General features: G+C 39.8%; 2 protein-coding genes across 3 annotated transcripts; both read right to left on the reverse strand.

The window, feature by feature from the left end:
• Positions 1-4,966: 4,966 nt before the first annotated feature.
• On the reverse strand, positions 4,967-11,105 carry mtdha (metadherin a). Of its 2 annotated transcripts, none has more exons than XM_026156541.2 (12): positions 10,654-11,105; positions 9,835-9,933; positions 9,470-9,581; positions 9,082-9,243; positions 8,761-8,823; positions 8,362-8,535; positions 7,358-7,441; positions 6,901-6,972; positions 6,679-6,806; positions 6,466-6,576; positions 6,282-6,381; positions 4,967-5,390 (listed from the first exon to the last, which is right to left on the reverse strand). In XM_026156541.2, exons 1-12 carry the CDS (start codon positions 11,026-11,028, stop codon positions 5,323-5,325), a joined length of 1,548 nt encoding a protein of 515 aa, XP_026012326.2. In that variant the 5' UTR covers positions 11,029-11,105; the 3' UTR covers positions 4,967-5,322. The 2 variants fall into 2 exon arrangements, with proteins under 2 accessions (XP_026012326.2, XP_026012327.2); XM_026156542.2 differs by having other exon boundaries at positions 7,358-7,435; positions 10,654-11,091.
• Positions 11,106-12,527: 1,422 nt separating this feature from the next.
• rrm2b (ribonucleotide reductase M2 b) lies at positions 12,528-17,968 on the reverse strand. The gene is made up of 9 exons (XM_026156916.2): positions 17,796-17,968; positions 17,077-17,241; positions 16,776-16,892; positions 16,343-16,476; positions 15,127-15,221; positions 14,871-15,004; positions 13,751-13,855; positions 13,209-13,322; positions 12,528-13,110 (listed from the first exon to the last, which is right to left on the reverse strand). The coding sequence occupies exons 1-9, from the start codon at positions 17,826-17,828 to the stop codon at positions 12,958-12,960; spliced, it is 1,050 nt and encodes a 349-aa protein (XP_026012701.1). The 5' UTR covers positions 17,829-17,968; the 3' UTR covers positions 12,528-12,957.
• Between the last annotated feature and the right edge of the window lie 73 nt (positions 17,969-18,041).

An 18,041-nucleotide genomic window follows, 5' to 3' on the forward strand; every position in this document is an offset into this window, starting at 1 on the left:
CAGTTAATCTTGTGCCATTTTGTCTCTGTCTGTGCAAACATCACAGACCAAGCCTGACAGATGGGCCAGTGACCACAGCTCTGCTAAGCTCCAGTGGGTGGACAGCATCATCGGCACATTAGGGGATTTTCCTCTTCTGCTGCCATGACTTAACACCGATCAGACATGCTGGAATAAGACAAAATCTCAAAGTCATGGTCCCATTTTCCAGGCTGAATAGATTTTCCATATTAATTGTGAGTGTGTCGGAAGTTTTATTATACAAAGGAACGGTCCAACTGTCTATTCTTTTTTAGAATAGATGAGCAAGTTGCTATGTTCTTGTTTCAGTTTGTAGCTGAATCAGACCTCTGCATTTCAGACACAGGGATAGATTTTTTTTAAAGCAGCATTAGCAAATGCTTTTCATAGCAAGGCTTTTAGCAACCACAGTACCATCCATTACAGAGTGACCTTCTCTATTAATACATCTGCCTCTCATACACACACACAAAAAAGAAGAAAAAACCCCACAACAATCCCCCCAAAAAAGGGAAGAATGGGGGAAAACCATGATGGTCCACTGAAGTGAATGCGAATGGACAGTGAGCCAGAGATTGTGAGAGATTAAAAGCCGGCAAATCCTAAATGAACTGAGAGATAAAGGATGGAGAGAGATGAAGCGAAGGAGGTCAGGCTCTGTGAGCGTGCCACGCGACTGCCTAACCACATTGACGGATGCAGTGTTTTGGCCGCAAGAGGGTCACTGTAGCCAGGGTCTGACAGAGTCCTGACTAGTGACACAGATTTGTACTGTAGCAAGCAGTGAGTCCTCACTTTAATCATGCCAGAATTGGGATTACTTTGACGGCAAACAAACTACATTAGAAAGAAAATACGAACAACAGGGAACTGTTAACAACTGTTAACAACAGTAAACAGAGTAATGGTACCATTGAACATTACTTATTGATTTAGCCATTCCATACTTGATGGTTAACATGGCACTATTAGTAATACTATTTCTATGTTTCAGTGTCACTGACTACCATCTGTATAGGCTACATATAGCATATAAACTATTAACTGCTAATATGAAATATGACATTTCTCAAAGTCTGCACTTGGATAAAAGTTTAGCTCTCTGGCAGAGTGAGTGCTTTTTAAAGGCAGTTTTTATAAAAGAAAGCTTGCGGTGTTCCACAAGGCAGTAGTTAAGGGCTACTTTTATTTTCAATTTTTTGAAAAGTATTTTGAAGATAATGTCAAAAAAGTATGCATGTTGATGATGCAACATATGCATCACCTAAATTAGTAGTAAGGAAAATTTATGTGTTGGACTTGCAAGGCATTACTAAAAGGCTGCAAATTAATAATACTATATAGTTCATATATATATATCAGATCTGGAGCATGCTACTGGCTGATCATCTGGTCAAGTGCTTTTTAAAAAACATCTTAAAACCCCCTCCAAAATAAAACCCTGAAATTGCATTGAACAGAGCAGCCAGCTCTTCATTATTCTTGCTGTACAAATGTTTACAAGAAGCATAAACAGCTATCCTGGCTAAATGTGGAAGATAAATTTAAGGCAAGCCTCCTGGTAACCATGCAAACTGTTTTATGGAATCATACAATAGACTTCTTTCATGATGCCATACACTCACTGGTCACTTCAATAGGTGCACCTTGGTAGTCCTGGGTGCGACCCTCTTTTGTCTCCTGTACAGTCTTAATTCTTTATTGCATAGATTCAACAAGGTGCTGGAAACATTGCACAGATATTTTGCTCCCTATTGACATGATAGCAGTGGCTGCAGATTTTGTGGCTGCACATCCATGATGTGACTCCATCTTTCCACTATGCCTCAAAGGTGCTCTCTATATGTTTGAGATAAGGACTCAACATGGTCAGCAACAATACTCAGGTAATTGTGGCATTTAAATTATGCTCAGTTGGTACTAAAGCGCCCAAAGTATACCAAGAAAACATATCCCACACCACTACACCATCACCAGCTCAACAATTGATACAAGGCAGGATGGATCCATTATTTCATGTTGTTTACATGAAATTCTGACACCACTATCTGAAAGCCGTAGCAGAAATTGAGACTTATTAAATCAGGCAGTGTTTTTTGGTTCAATTTTGGTGACCCTGGTTATTTTGGTTAGCTGACTGGAGTGGCACCTCGCATGGTCTTCTGCTGCTGTAGCTCATCTGCTGTGAGATTTGAGGCGAAGCTCTTCTGCATACCTTGGTCATAATGTGGTTATTTGAGCCTGTCTTTCTCTGGCCTGCTAACTGAATATTTTCTCTTTTTTTGAACCATCTTCTGTAAACCCTAGAATAGTTGGTTGGCACCACCAACCATGTCACGTTCAAAGTCACCTTTCTTCCCCATTCTGATACTCATTTTGAACTTTGACATCTCATCTTGACCATTCCAACATGTGTAAATGAGTTACCGCCATGTGACTAGTTGATCAGATAGTGTTAATGAGGAGTTAAACAGGTGTACCTAATAAAGTGGCCAGGGATGGTATGTTTTCGCATTTGGTTAATTTTTACATATTAAAGAAAAGTGGCAAAGCAGCTGTTTAAGGCACAGGTAATCGATCAAATCAACAATACACTTCACATGAGAATCTCATGTTAGGAGAATCTTTTTAAAAGAGTTAATAACACCAAAAACCTTCTTCACGATATGAAGGGAAGGGAAAAAAAACATTTCCATGACAATGTGATACAAGCACTTCTCATTTAATTTTCATCTTTACCAAACAAACATAGAAATTTCATTTTTATCTCCTCATTAAACAAAACCCTTCACAAAAAAACATTTCCTAGAGACAAGTATATAAATACGTTGATTGAGTCATCATCATATTCATCAGTAAAAATTTAACAAAAGGGCACCTGAAACCACAGTGACATATCACTTTATCCTCTGCAATCTACCAGGTCTACCAACAACTACCACCATCAGCTGATCGACGCCTTGATGCACTACATCTCACAAAAACATGGTAATGTCCCCTTAAACTGGATGCCCACATGAAAGCTGCAATTCGTCTCCATACAGAAAGCTATTACAGTATAGATACTGAGTGGTACTATGAGTGGACCAAGTACTAACATTTAAAGCAAAAGTTTGATCACTTTATCTCATTCTATTATCAAAGTCATGCAAAATTAAATCAATTCTGACACCAAAACTTGCAACTGGATGGAAACTATAAAAAGGACTCCAACGCACTTTCTATACAACTACAAGTTAAGGCAATGGAATTAAATTCCTTTTATATATGTCTGTAATTCTGTGAGTGTATGTATGTGTGTGTGTGTCTTGTTTAAAATCAAATAGATGTGGAGTTAAAGCTGCTCCACGTCATATCTCTAAGTATATCCTCATTCTCAGTTTAGGTCAAAAACATTTAGCCCATCACACATCTTGGAACAAAGGTCCAAACTAAAAAGATTAAAATAGTTCACAATATGCAAAAGATGATAAAAACATTTCTTCAAAATCAAAAGGAACCAAATACAGCCTTTTGCACAGTGCAATTACAGAACTGGAAAAAGCCCTTACAATCTGTACATATGGCATGGCTTTTTCTAGCACAAAAGTGGAAGAAATGTTTAAAAAAAATCACAAGAGTTCAGAAGTGATCATTAGGTATGGAAAAAAATCTAAATACAATCCAGTCAGATAAAAGACAGACATACTCAGGGCGATATTGTTTATAAAAGTACAGGGATTACACATTTGTAGTCCTACTGCAGTATAGTTTAATCCCACTAGTAACTTCACAATACAGTGCCTCCCGGTGGTTCATATCAGTTACTGCAGCCTAGATGTACAGTTAAGTCTCCAATGGGGATCCAGAACCAGTTGTTTAATATCAAAAATCCAATCTGTCATTCAAAAAGACTATATATCATATCATTTACTAACTTTCAGCCTCCCAACATTTCCCTTCTGACACCCTGAAGCTCAGACAGAAGTGTTTTCATTTATTTGTAGCAAAGCTGGGTTTTGTGCATACAGTTAGACAGGTGTACAGTTAGGAGTTGGACAGTAATGGCTGTGCTTCTATGGCTAAGATGCCTTTCACACCGGTGTAACTGACATTGACCACAGCTGCCACTCATTTGGTCATTAAAAGCACAAACTACACACCCTACAGCAGAGTGTTTTCACTCAAATGACAGAAATATTAGACAAAAGAATACACAAACCTATCTCAAAACAATACTCACATGCCATATGTATGCTGACAGAGCCGTGAGTTGTGGTTCAGTCACGCAAGAGTAAAAAAACAGGACAGCAGCCTCTTTTTAGGGTTGCCTGGTGATTGGATTTATTTAATATTTATGTTGGTAACGACTGCAAGTAGTTGTGGTGACCAACTGGTCGCCCAGAAGTTGAGCATGGAACACCCTCAGCCTCTGGGCGACCACTTTCATTCGCAAATGTGTCTTCAAACAAACATCATTATTCTCAGACAGATTGCTGAAGGTTTTAGAATGATGTTGCAATTAATCCAAGTCAGTCTGCACTGATGGCGATGACACAACTCTTTCCAGTATAGGACTTGACTAGGCTGGTTTTCACCTGGTTGTATTCCTATATAAAAGCAAAGTTGCCAAGTGCCTATATCATTTTGCAGCTACATCACTGTCCTGTAGCACCCATCAGTACCAATCAATGTGTCTAATGGTAGTAGTCACCTGAACACCCTTACAGCTCTTAATGACGGATGTCACATCAAACCCAGTATAAAGAGCAGGAGTATCTTAATCTGTCAGTGTACATATGGGCATGTGAGTGAGATAGGTATATTTCTCTGCTCCATAACCTTTCAATAACTCATAGGGGGCTGCTGCACAGAAATCAAAACAAAGTGCAACACTGTGTGGAACCAAAAAGTGTGGTGTTCTGGTAAAAAACAGAAAAGAAAAAAAAAAAAATCACAAAAGAAATAAAAATTTAAAACCCGTTTTATTTTTTGGGGTTAACAATTACATACACTCTCAGAGGGGGCAAATAAAGTCTCAAAACAAAACACCTTTGCTGTCATTAAATATGTACCTCCACTAAAAGCCCACCTCACCCCAAACTCCACTCTGTTTGCAGTATAGCAAATAGTGCAAATTAGTTAAGTTTTCAGTCCATAGGACTACATTTCATCTCTGAATTTCGCCAAGCAGGTGATACCTTCCACCTGTTTACTTTTTTGTTTGTGAAACTGATCTCTGAACTGTGTACCTGGTAATTATTGCATGTGACACGTTTAACAATCATTTGCATATGCTTTGTCTGGACCTGTGAGGTGAATTCATGTCTCCCTTCGGACCTTTTTCTTCTGGGAGAACTTCGGAGGCTCCGCAATCTGCTCTGACCTCTCTGCACGGAGATGAAAGAAAAAAAAAAGTTTTTCAATTGAAATTTAAGGGCATCCAGTTACAGAACATTTCCTCAAACAAAAGTAAATTCAACAGTGTTTCAACAATGTGTATTATTCGGTTTTCACACGTGCTCTGAATAAATGATCTGATTGACTGAACAGCATCATGTGGGATGACTAACAATACACTCAGCTGGTCTGCATGTTTCCTGTGTGAGTACATTCATTAATGTAGAGACAAAGGAAAAGGCTGCACAGGCTGCTAAAATAACCCTACCGTAATTACAAGAAGAGCTGGACAGAGTAAAACAGAAACGGTCTTAGATTTTTTTCTTCAAAAAAAAGTCAACCAAAGTTAAATCTTACATTTTCTTAACTTGGGACTTTTACAGTGTTGGGCCAGAAAAATTTCAGTATTATTAATTTGTCACATTAACGACGTGTCATTATAGTAAAGTTGACCAAGTGTCTTTCCAATGTAAGCTAAATCTCTCCTAAAGTTTAAATGAGCTGCCACTGTCAGTCTGGGTTGCTGTGGGAAAGCAGGGTTGGCCTGTAAGGCAGGGTTAGGAGAGGTGTGTTGACAAGTTGGTGCCGCCCTTCTGGCAGCTGTAAAGAAGTACTGATTAGTGCATCCGATAGAACAGCAACTCTCTGGGATTTTAGCTAAGTGAAACTGAAAGATGTTCAATGGATGGCTGGAGGGCAAAGGACCGCAGTACTGCTTTTGCCCGCCAGGTGGGCGTGTCACGTGATAACTATGAAATAATGACCTTGGGTATATACCCACAGATAGTGACTTGTGTTTAAATGAAACCTAAACAAGCCGCTCTTAGAAATGATTACAACACAGTGAACACAGATTTGGAGTCAGAGATGTTGAAACCTACTCTGAGTGGAGGTTATGCTGGCATTCTGCCTTTTGGAGGGCAGTGCAGGAAGCTCTTGGGGTTTGGGTATTGTGTTGACTACGTGCGCCGTGCTCACCGTCTACAACCCAAGAAATGATTATATTACAACAGGTTAAATATTCACTTGAAGACCTGATTTTATCAGCTTGGTTTGGTTTATTACCTGAGCGTCAGATGCAGCCTCCTCTTCTGTTTTCTTCTTCTTTTTCCTCTTCTTTTTCGATTTGGCTTCTCCGCCGGACGGATCCTCTGTGTCCCTCTCATCCTCCAACACCTGACGCAACAATAAGACATACAGATCAATTTATGTGAAGCCTATAATAGAAACAATACAGTAAGAAGCCAGAATTAAAACAAAACAAAACAAAACAAAAACCTTATTGGGGACAGGCTGTTCTTTCTGCACAGGAGCTGGTGTCACCAACACGGGGGGCTCTTCATAGTTTCCCCAATGCTCCACTGGGGCATTCCAGTCAGAGCTGGGATCTGCTGCTGCCATCCCATCTAAAAAAACAAATCACACAATACAGATGGAAGATAGTTAGATGGTAAAAACCTGAAGAATCTTTTTAGGAGGATTTGATGCATAGCTACTTACTGAATCCTGACCATTCATCATTAACCTTAGGGCGGCTTGCCCACTGCAGATCCACTGAATTTGAAATTGGATCTGTATGAGACAGAAGGTTATTTGTTAATTTATTTATTTTAATGAGGGACGTAGACTCATTAATCTAGCCATGACAATTATCAATCAATCAATAAGCATCCACACTGGAAGCGATTAATCGCCTTGAAGCTGATGGCTGGTTGCTTGCAGACATTTCTGTATCTAGTTGCCTTGGTAACCCTGTAATGTATTTACTGCCAGGTCACATGCCAATCAACGGCATCACGAGCTTTCATTGTTAGTCACTTCAGTTCCGTCATTTGCAAGCCTTATCCTGGGTCCCGCCCACTCTGTGCTGGCAGCAGCACTTATTTTCCCGAGTGTCACCGACTCGCTTCCAGTGTGGACACAGCTGAAAGGTCTGGTGTGTGACTGGGTGACAAACCTGTGGTGTTTAGTCCCAGCATGGAGAAGGACACTGGGCTGAGGTCAGGCTTTATCCGGCCATCAATGCCACTCCACGCTGTTGCTGACAGCACACAGAAAGACAGGTTATGCTGGTGGAATGCAAACAAACTGCAGCGGAGATTAAACGTTAACAGCATGGTTTCTAATATGAGGCTGGAGTATCTTGTCTTTTTTCCACTGGCACGTTTTCTTGAACACCTCACAGCATGAAATCCAGTCTCCTGGAGATAAAATAACTAAATAAATCAAAATCACATTATACACAAAGAAAGGTCTACTCTAGTTTTACCAAACATCCTGCTCAGTTTCATGATAAATGCACTGTGTTTACCTTGGCAGGCTTACAGTGAGCTTGACATCCACAAGGTTTGTCTGACAATAATCCATCAGGACAAGCCGGGTTATTACTTGGGCTGCCCTTGTTGAGGCAGCAGTTAACTCAAGTTTAAATTTTCAAAGATTTAACCTGCTGTCATAGCTGCTTACTAAATGTTAGCTCAGGTTATAATTTCATTAACAGACTGTCTTTATTTTCACTACACCCTGACCTTATGTCAGTGGTGCCAGTGCTGTGACAAAGCCAGTTCTGTCTCAGTGTCTTCTGAGAACTAGCCCACACTTGGAAAGCATTAAGAAATGATCTTTACATAGAATTTAGAGGATTTGTGGGCTACATCTGCCAATTATTGATGAGTTTCTTGCAGTAGGGTCTCTCACAGCCACTGAGTTTAAACTGCTATGCCTGCGCCAGCTTTTCGACCTGGTTTTATTCTCTCTTCTGCTGAAACTGATGCTAGATTGACCACCAGAATCTGCACTAGTGGAAAAGGGGAAAAGGTCATTTCATTTCATTATCAGCTCTAATGTTTCGTGTAGAGAGAAATCTCCTCCAGTATGTTCAGTCTAGAATCTCTTATGTCATACAAACTATTAATATCTACATTTGTGGTGTAAAAAGGTTTACTCAGATCTAGATGGTACCTTGTGACTCCTGAGCCCACGGCTGGGGTTCTGGCTGGCCCCTGTAATGTGTAGCTGCTGAGATAGCACTCCACTTGTTTCCCTCCATAGTGCTCATCTGACCTGGGATCTTCAAGGACATATCATTCCAGCCTCCACCATTGACCGAAGGTTCCTTCCTCCAGCTGGAGGAAACTGAGGGAACATGCAAACAGGAAAGACCATCAGAGTCCCTCAGTAACAGTTTTGTTCAAAATATGTCACAGGAGGGGAGTTCAGACCAGTTCACTGACAAGAAAACAACACTTACGAGCAATATTGAAATTTCACTGGACTGAGCAGCTTGAAAATCACCTCTGTGATACCTTAAAACTCTGAATAAGTTCACGTTTAAGAGAGCCTCATAAAAAAATGGTTTACCTTTGTCTTTAACGGCTTCACTGGCTGTATCTCCCTTTCCAGTGGTTCTTGAATGAAAAGACTCTGAAACAGGGTTGGAAACAGGGTTATTACCACATAATACTGTGTGATAATGCGGGTAGACTATATATCAAAATTGCATACTGAATATGCTACCTTCTTCTGTCATTTTAGAATAAAATACATTTGCCTTAATGCACTTAGTTGCTGCAATGTGACTGGCTCATTAGATACTTGTGTTAATGAGCACCTCAACAGGTGTAGCTAAAAGAGTGGGTGGTGACTATATTTAAACATAGTGAATTCCTTCTACATGAATACCATGGTTTCCTCTGTTCCTCTTGTTAACTGCTGCTGGTACAGTTGCCTCCACGTGCGTTTTTGATGCTTCCACACTTCCTGAACCGCCAGAGTCCTCAGGACCCTTTTCCTTCCTGCGCTGCTGCCTCTTTTCTCGGTTACTGACTTTTGTCTCCCACACACCTGGATGACACAAACATACATGCACCCCAAAAATAACACGACATTCTAAGGGAATGTGGTATATATCGGACTATGAAGGATATTTGCTCATTACTATATTTTAAAGAGTCTGGCTGCAATCAGAATGACAGGACATGCATGAGAAGCACATTCTGCATAATATTAAAATGTCCTTTTGAAAATGAGAAGCTATTGTGACATTTCCGCCTCAACGGTTGAGCTGTACCGTCATCAGGTTCCTTCCCATCGTTTGAAGACAAAAGCTGAACTGGTTTCACATCTGTCTTGTTCTTCTTCTTGTTCTTCTTCACCTGCACCGGGGCTTGCACCTCCGGTTTCTGTGGACAGAAATAAAAGAACAATCAAGTTACCTCATAATAACAACTTTACTGCACTTAATGTCTTTTATTATTTATCATCCCAACAGTAGTCTCCAAATGTATTTTTTCACTGCACAGAAGTGGAGTTTTAGCAGTATGTCACCAGTAATAAAACTATCTTGCAAAACATCAACAAAACTGAGCAATTCAGGGAAATGCTGCGCCTACTCTGCCCACCACTGGTTTCACATTTCCTTAATTTTGATCATACCTTCTCAGTTTTGATCTGTGCTGGCAGCTTAGAAACTGCCTCAGCCACTTTAACTTCCTCTTGAGCCACAGTCACTGGCTGCCCATTGGACTGAGACTTCTGGAGGGGTGAAAAGACACAGATAAGAAACATACAGCATGACAACCCAGAAAAACAGGGAGTGCTAAAGAAAATATCAACTTACTTAAAATAAAAACGACAGTTTTTGCGTCAACACTAAATTATTAAGCCTTATATGACTGGTTAATAACACACTTATTGTCTGTTAGCTTGTCTTAAAAGTTATATTTAACAGGTTAAACAGATTATCGCTTTCTAAATACGAGCTTCAAAGAAGCGCGCCTGGGTTGCGGACGTCTTTAAAACCATTTTCACTCATCAAAGCGAAAGTTGAAGCTTCAGGTGGCTAACGATGACGTATTAACTAGCTAGCTAAACAGGAGTATCAGGTGGTTGCAAACACCGATAACACCTTCCCTTTCTTAATAAAATACCCTACCTTCATCCATATGCAGTTAGATTACGGGTTTATTTTTGTCACTTGTAAGTGGGTCGTGGAATTGTCCCTAGATGGCCTAATTTGTGCTGTGTAAACAAAGTATACGACGAGCTATACGACCGTCAATTCATACATGCCAGGTAGCTAGCTGGCTAGCTAACGCCAAACTTAACCGCTTTTGTTAATAAAATAATAAAATAAGTGTCTAACTGAACTGTTTTGCAGAGGGAGCACTTAGGTTAAGGAGTTAAATGAACACCCGCGCGTGTTGTGACTGACTCGCTGTGATTAGACGGCTCGGTAAAGGCTGCCTGCGGTACCTTTTCTACCGTTTTCTTTTTGTTCTTCTTCTTCTGCTCTTCTGGTTTGGCAGTTTTAGCGAAACCGGCCTTGAGGGGCTCACCGCCGCCGCCGCCGCTGCTGCTCCTGCTGCTGCCGTGTGTGACCGGGGATCCTCGCTTTTTCCCGGCGAGCAGCCCGCCGCAAACAGCGGCCCACGACAGACTGATCAGCAGCAGAAGACCCGCCGCGGCCGTGGACAGGATGACCCACGTCGGGTACAGCTCGGGCTTCAGACCCAAGTCAACCCCGAATCGAGCCCGAACATATCCCTGTCCCGAAGACAGCAGCTCCTTCAAGTGGCTGGAAAGCAGCTCGGCTTTCTCCAGCGCAAGACCTCGCAAGTCTCCAGCCATCTTTCAAAATTGCGCATACACTAGCTGTAGCTATCATTTCCAGCGCCCGTGCTAACGGAGGAGTGGCTAATCTAATCTGACTGTTAACATCAAGGCTACAAACAGCAGCATATCAATACTACATCTGCTCAGTATTAAAAAGCTCACACTCACAGGTTTGTCCAGGACAGCATCATGCACTTACACGAGCCGCTCTGTAAGAACAGGAGCTTTTCTGTCTTACCCATGAATTTGAAAATTACCCATGCACAAAATACTAAAACACATATGCTATATAAATGACACCTGTCCTGAGGTTAAATGTACACGTAGTTGTTGAAAAAGTGGTTCCAAACAATTATTTAAAAATACAAAATAACAACTTAAAAATATAACAACTAAAATCAGTTACAACCCACTTTTTCTGCTTTGTGTTGATAGACTCTTGTAATTGTTAAGCCTTAAAAGAAAGAGATAAAACAGTGAGACGAAAAAGAAGTGACACAATCCAGTCAGGTGTTAACTCCAAAAACACTAAATCTTTGACAAATTTTGTGTTTATCCGATCTTTATGTCTAGATTGTGTCACTCTAACCAGTTTAACCCACATTACAAAAAGACAACAAATTAATTTTTTGAAATTTCTTTCTTTTATTTCATTTAACTGCATTTACCCTTCACTTTCATGCGTTATTACATTACACAGCTCACGTTTTATTTCTGAGAGAACACTAATATTAGCACTGATTTGCAACCCAGCTGCTCGAAATCCCGTGAGTGCACATATAAAACATTACTGTACAAACATGTTAACAACATACCGAATATTATTAAACAATACACCCGTGGTCCTGAGTATTTTGTTTGAGTTAGACTTATGTCATAATCTGTGAATTAAAAAAAAATCCATTCATCCATGTTATCTTGTGCAACACTGTTACTCTAATATTAACCCTGGTGCTTTATAATTTGAATAAAATAACCATAAATGTTTTTCTTAGCTCACAAGGGAGTAATCTATTGCCTTTGTAGCATAGTTTCAATTATTTTATGAAAAGTGTACAAAAAAATGTATTCAACAAACACTCAAAGATAAATACTAAAATTACAAAAAAAGGTAGGTTCTGAAAGTTGTTTAAATGAATGAAACTGTATGAATATTTAGTATGACGGTGATTATCTTTAATTTAAAGGTTAATAATTTCTAAAACAATATTTATAAAGTCCACTTTTTCATGTCACAGCATACAGCAACCAAAGTATTGCATAAAAAGTGTAGCTTTGATGCCTGAGCTGAAATAATTTTTTTGGATGGTTTATTATTTGTTCTTCTTACATGCATAAAAGAAATTTAGAAAATAGAGTCCTTTTTGAATTTTTGAAGCCCACATTGTCCACCAATCATAAAATGACCCACATCACATTTATTTCTTGTCACCTACATTTGAGAATAAGGCTGTTGTTGGTTCTCAGCTGTACAAACATTTACCTCTTGCATTCATTTACAACACCTACACATATTTGGCAAAACATTTTTTATTGTATTTTAAAAGTTAGAAAATATTAAAGCAATTTGCCATAGAAACAAGCAACACGAAGCAGAAAAGTAAAAATATATTCTGTGTTTTTATTATCCACAATGCTCAGTGAGGAAAGAAATACTATTTATGTCACCTCCCTCATTATTTTATCATGATGGCAAAATGTTGATGCTCACCCATTCTACTTATAAACTGTACTGGTTGCTAAATAATTCTCCATCTCTAATACAAAACAAAAAAAACATCCCAAAAAACAATAACAACAAAAAAAGAGTACAGCCTTCACTTCGTAGCACTGTATCAGTATTACAGTAAGACTTGAAAACCTCTGTTGTATAATAACTGTATGGAAATAAATAAATAGGTTGACCGAATGTAACAAATTTACAGTAACATGCCATGTCAGTTTTTAGAAGTCTGCGTCTAGTGTGAATTCACCGTCCATCATGCTCGACATGACTCCGAATCTTTGATACTCTGCCACCCGTTTCTCAAAGAAGTTGGTTTTCCCCTCGAGTGAGATAGACTCCATGAAGTCAAATGGATTTTCAGCTTGGTAAACCTTGGATTAAAAAAAAATGAGGAAAAAAGACAAAAATAGGTTTAATTTCACCCATTCCGGTGTGCAGAGGGTTTTGAACGAATGATTATTAGCATTACCTTGGTCAGTCCGAGATCAGTGAGAAGCCGGTCAGCCACAAACTCGATGTACTGCTTCATGAGGCAACTGTTGATTCCTATGAGATCTACTGGCAGGGCCTCTGTGAGAAACTCCTGTATATGAATAATAACGATTAGTGACTTATAGCACTGGTACGACCTATTAAGATTTTATTGCTTCAGAATGTCATGCTGTAAAGCAGCGGTGGGAAACTCCAGGCCTCAAGGGCCGGTGTCCTGCAGGTTTTAGATATCACCCTGGATCAACACACCTGAATCAAGTGATTAGCTCATTACCAGGCCTCCTGAGAACTGCAAGACATGCTAAGAAGGTAATTTAGCCATTTAAATCAGCTGTGTTGGACACATTTAAAACCTACAGGACACCGGCCCTTGAGGCCTGGAGTTCCCCCACCCCTGCTGTAAAGCTACAACTGATCCACTGCAATGTGAGTTAGTGCAGACAAAATGAACAGGAATATGAAGTGAATAGCATTTAATAAGCAAGCATATAATGTATGTAATGTGTAGCATTAGCTGACCTGTTCGATGCTAACAGCTTTGGTGATGATGTCTCTGACTCTCTCCTCTGATGGCTTTTTCACCAGGTAGCTATACAGCAGGCAGGCAAAGTTGCAATGCAGACCCTAGCAAAGAACAAAAAAACATGTCAGAACAGCTGATCTGAAAAAATGTGTATTCATGGTGTACTTAGTCCCAGGTTTATTTTAGGAGACTTGTGTTTACACAACAGCATTTATTACATCAGCTTGATCTCAAGGAAGAACAATGATGGTCATGGTTGATACAGCACCCCCTGGTGAATTGTAAGAGAACTGCATGTCCAACAACTACTATTTTGTAATTGTTAATTAATAGGGTGATGATTAGTTTCAACACAGTGAATGCTGAGTGAAAGAAAACCGGGTGTCAGCAAGATGTAAAAGCAGTGTTTTCAGAGTCTGCCACCATACAGTCAGCATAAATGACCAAAAACTTGTTATATTAACTAGTTAGTTGATATGAGGCTCTTGATTTTTTATAACAATAAGATATTTTGAAAATCTGACTCTCAAAACAGCCAGTGCAGAGCTGCTGTTGTACAGTGTTTGCTATAACAGGGAAATATCTGTCTGAGGGCATTTTCCAAAGAGCGAGGTGAATGTGCAGTCATGACTCTGCTGCCAGCTTTGACAGTATATTGGTGTTTATGATTGCTGTTTAATCTTTCATGTTTATTCTTATCATTTGACTTATTTTTAAAGACCAATGTTGTCTTTACAGCATATATGAATTATACAGCTCTTATGAATTTGGCCGCTGAGGCTGCTGCACAAAGTTAAGGAGTCATACCATAAGCATGACAATGCAGGTAAGGGCAGACATACTGTTTCTATTTCTGAAGGTTTTCCACAGCAGTTCAAACTTATGGTCATTATGTGCATCTACTCATTTAGTCACATAAGACTGACAACAGACAAAGCTAGATGGAAAACACTCTGTGCTACGCTGTCATTTGGAAAGGAATAATTACATAGATGCCACACCTCCATTTTAAATATGAGCTGCTTCTCTTACCCACAAGTATGTCTGATTCGCTCACAACTCAGGGATACTTTCAACACATCAGAACACATATTTTTGTGCGTGAATTAGTCTCACCTCGTCCCTGCTAATGAGCTCGTTGGAGTAGCTAAGGCCAGGCATTAACCCCCTCTTCTTCAGCCAGTAGATAGCAGCAAATGAACCAGAGAAGAAGATGCCTTCCACAGCTGCAAAAGCCACAATCCGCTCCCCTGGGGCACAAACGTCAAAAATGACTGTTAAGTGATCAAACACGAGGTTCCTTCTAGGACAGTTTGATGTTATATTTAGTTTTCAGTTGTCGTGTTTTTGTCAAGTTTTGTTTCTCCCTTACCAAATGTGGATTTGCTGTCGTTTATCCACTGGAGGGCCCAGTCTGCCTTCCGTTTCACACAAGGCATGGTCTGAATGGCATTAAACAAATAGTCCCTAAAACACACAAACATGAAAACACATGAACTAAAGACTTTTTAATGTGTAATTATACTGTAGTAACAATATGTAGGGAATAGTTTATTTTGTTTGTCTTTAATCAAAGACACTCAGGAACAGGGTAAAAATAATGCAACAAGACTCATGGAGTTTGCTGAGTGTTTAGACTTAAAAGCATCTGTAAACAGTCTGTTGATGAGTGACGTTTGTTGTTTGAAGGCACATCAAAGTTGCTGCAGCTGGGAAAACAACGGCAGTTACCGCAGAACGGTCTCGACTTAACCTGTGACAAACAGGTGCAGGAGTCTGTTCCAGAAACCAGGCTCAGTGAAAACTCTGAACACCTAATAAAGGTAACTTAAACAGTGGATCAGTCACCAGGTAGTTGCCTTTCTCTGACCCTTTCCCTCCTGCTGGGCCTGACACAGCTGTCTGACAAACTATTTAGTTTCCTCATTCAAAGCACAAACTGGAGAGCACTCATTTGCCTACGTTTACGTCTTTAGACTCTCTGAACATGCAGTGAACTATTTATCAGCTTTTAATCTGTCAGTGAGACAAGGCTGCAGTCTGAATATATTCTGGAAGCATTTCCTGTTGAACTGCTTACATGTCTTGAAATATAATAAATAAATGCTGCCAAACAAGACTTTTTAAAACAGATGTAAAACATTCTTACTAGGTGAGACTGACTTTACAATCAAAGATTAATTACAAGGCATCTTTAATGCATGCTTTCATGGTGCTACATGAATAATATTTATAAGCAGAATGTGATAGGATTCAAGTTTTATCATCCATTATGAAAAAATAAAGCTGGGTAAATGATGATTTGCTGGACTTTGCTGAATAAAATCTGACAGGCTGTGTATTAACTTCCTCAACTTCCTCTTTTTGTTCTGTAAACAACACACTCTGCGTTGAAATTTTAGGTCTACTGTATTTAAACCCCAGGTGCTACAGTTTGTTGTAAATCTCCAGAAAGTTTACAAAAGCAACTCATAGAGAAGCGGGTTAAGGATTCATACTTTCATTACAACATAAACACGACACAAAAACTATTTTCCGACTTGCTAAAATAAAAAATAAATAAAACAGAGCCACCACGAGTAACTGACCTCTCCTTCAGGTCCCTAATGTAAGTGTTGATGAGCATACTGTACATCTCTGAGTGGACAGTCTCTATGAGGATCTGAAAGCTGTAGAAGGATCGCGCTTCAGGGACCTGCACCTCCTGGCTGAACCTCTGCACCTGTTGTGTAGATTAAAAACATTTGCGATGAAGCGTGCAAGTCCCACAAAACACTTGAACCACACCAAGTAAAAAAATAAAAAATTTAGAGTGCCATCTGCATTTATGTTAACGCATCAAGTACGGTTATCTTTTGATAGCCATTCTTGATGTGTGACTTCATTTTTGAGGGCTTCTAGTAATATCAGTTTCATTAATTTTGCAGTTCAGCTGCCAATGCATCAAATGAGCTTGTTCTCAATCTACATGCAAAATATATATTCTTGAAATTTCTTTAGAGGCCTGCAAACTAGTCTCACCAGGTTCTCATTGACGATACCGTCGCTGGCAGCAAAGAAGGCTAAGATGTGGGAGATGAAGTGTTTTTCCTCTGCCTTCAAACGGTCCCAGTGTGCCAAGTCTTTGGATAGATCGACCTAAAAAAAAAAAAAACCCATCAAAACCCTGTTTCAGTTCCTTCATTTCATGTGTGGATATCAATATGTGCACAGTGGAAAGTAGCAGCAGCAGCAACTGTCAAAACCTGATGGTTAGACATTGTTGCATTCAATATTTTCTTCCTAAGATCACTCAGTAAACCACTCAAAGTACAGTACCCACCTCCTCCACGGTCCAGAAAGAGGCCTGGGCCTGTTTGTACATCTTCCAGATGTCTCGGTACTGGATGGGAAAAATGACAAACCGCCTGGGGTTCTCTCGGAGCAGAGGTTCTTCCTCCGTCTCCAAGCCATTCTGGCAGGCTGTATCATCTTCTCTGAAGCCGTTCTGCAAACAATCCTTTACATTTAGTTTGGTGTCTGTCTCGTTTTTGTTGCATTTTTGACTCCTAGTCGCTGTTTCTCTCGCTCCACACAACTCGTTTTACGGATTGTCCCTTTACTTACAACACGGAGCACTGCGCTTGCGCGTTAACTCATTACAAAACAAAGGACATAACATTAACGTGTCCACTTGAAAAACATAAATGAATAAAGCAAGATATTTTTGGTCGCCTTCCATACACATTTTAAACGCTTTAGTTTATTTATTTATTTATAGTCGTTATTTCCTTAACCTCAAACACCGTGACTGACAGCTAACACGAGCAGGAAAGCACTTTCACAGCTAAAACTTGCCGTAAACCCTATTATTTGTCACATTTAGCTAAAAATATGCTTTTCCGAAGCTACAAAGGCTTTAGCTCCCCATGTTTCAATAAAGGGTAAGGTTACTACACAGCTACAAACCTACAGTTACACAACCGACGTCCTCGATACACACAGTAACAATAAACGTTTAAGCTAGCTGTGCTTCAGGCCGATAGTAATGAGCTCCAGTACCTGAGAAGATGACTTTTTCACCGTCGGAGTCATTCTGAGGACTGGATTTGGGTTTTTTATTTAGCTAGCTTGTACTCGGTGCCATAACCCTGCGGACGTAGTTGTAGCTCTGTTGATTTGACACTTTAAATCCCCACATACGGGGGTATAGCGCCCCTAGCGGAAATACTAAGAAGTTCACCTTTAAAACAACACGTGGTACGGGTAGCACGATAAAACTTCCGAAAATGACTAATACCGTGATTT

Source organism: Astatotilapia calliptera, chromosome 22 (assembly GCF_964374335.1).
Source record: "Astatotilapia calliptera chromosome 22, fAstCal68.1, whole genome shotgun sequence".
Lineage (NCBI taxonomy): Eukaryota > Metazoa > Chordata > Actinopteri > Cichliformes > Cichlidae > Astatotilapia > Astatotilapia calliptera.

What these genes read in the sequence shown, in the direction of transcription:
- mtdha (XM_026156541.2), bottom strand. Translation starts at nt 11,028, where the DNA reads ATGGCTGGAGACTTGCGAGGTCTTGCGCTGGAGAAAGCCGAGCTGCTT. An exon ending in AAAAGAAAACGGTAGAAAAG is followed by an intron (nt 9,934 to 10,653) that starts GTACCGCAGGCA and finishes TCACCCCTCCAG; the next exon opens with AAGTCTCAGTCCAATGGGCA. An exon ending in AGGCTGCATCTGACGCTCAG is followed by an intron (nt 6,382 to 6,465) that starts GTAATAAACCAA and finishes CTTGGGTTGTAG; the next exon opens with ACGGTGAGCACGGCGCACGT.
- rrm2b (XM_026156916.2), bottom strand. Translation starts at nt 17,828, where the DNA reads ATGACTCCGACGGTGAAAAAGTCATCTTCTCAG. An exon ending in CTTTCTGGACCGTGGAGGAG is followed by an intron (nt 16,893 to 17,076) that starts GTGGGTACTGTA and finishes TTTTTTTTTTAG; the next exon opens with GTCGATCTATCCAAAGACTT. An exon ending in AGCTCATTAGCAGGGACGAG is followed by an intron (nt 13,856 to 14,870) that starts GTGAGACTAATT and finishes GTTCTTTGCTAG; the next exon opens with GGTCTGCATTGCAACTTTGC.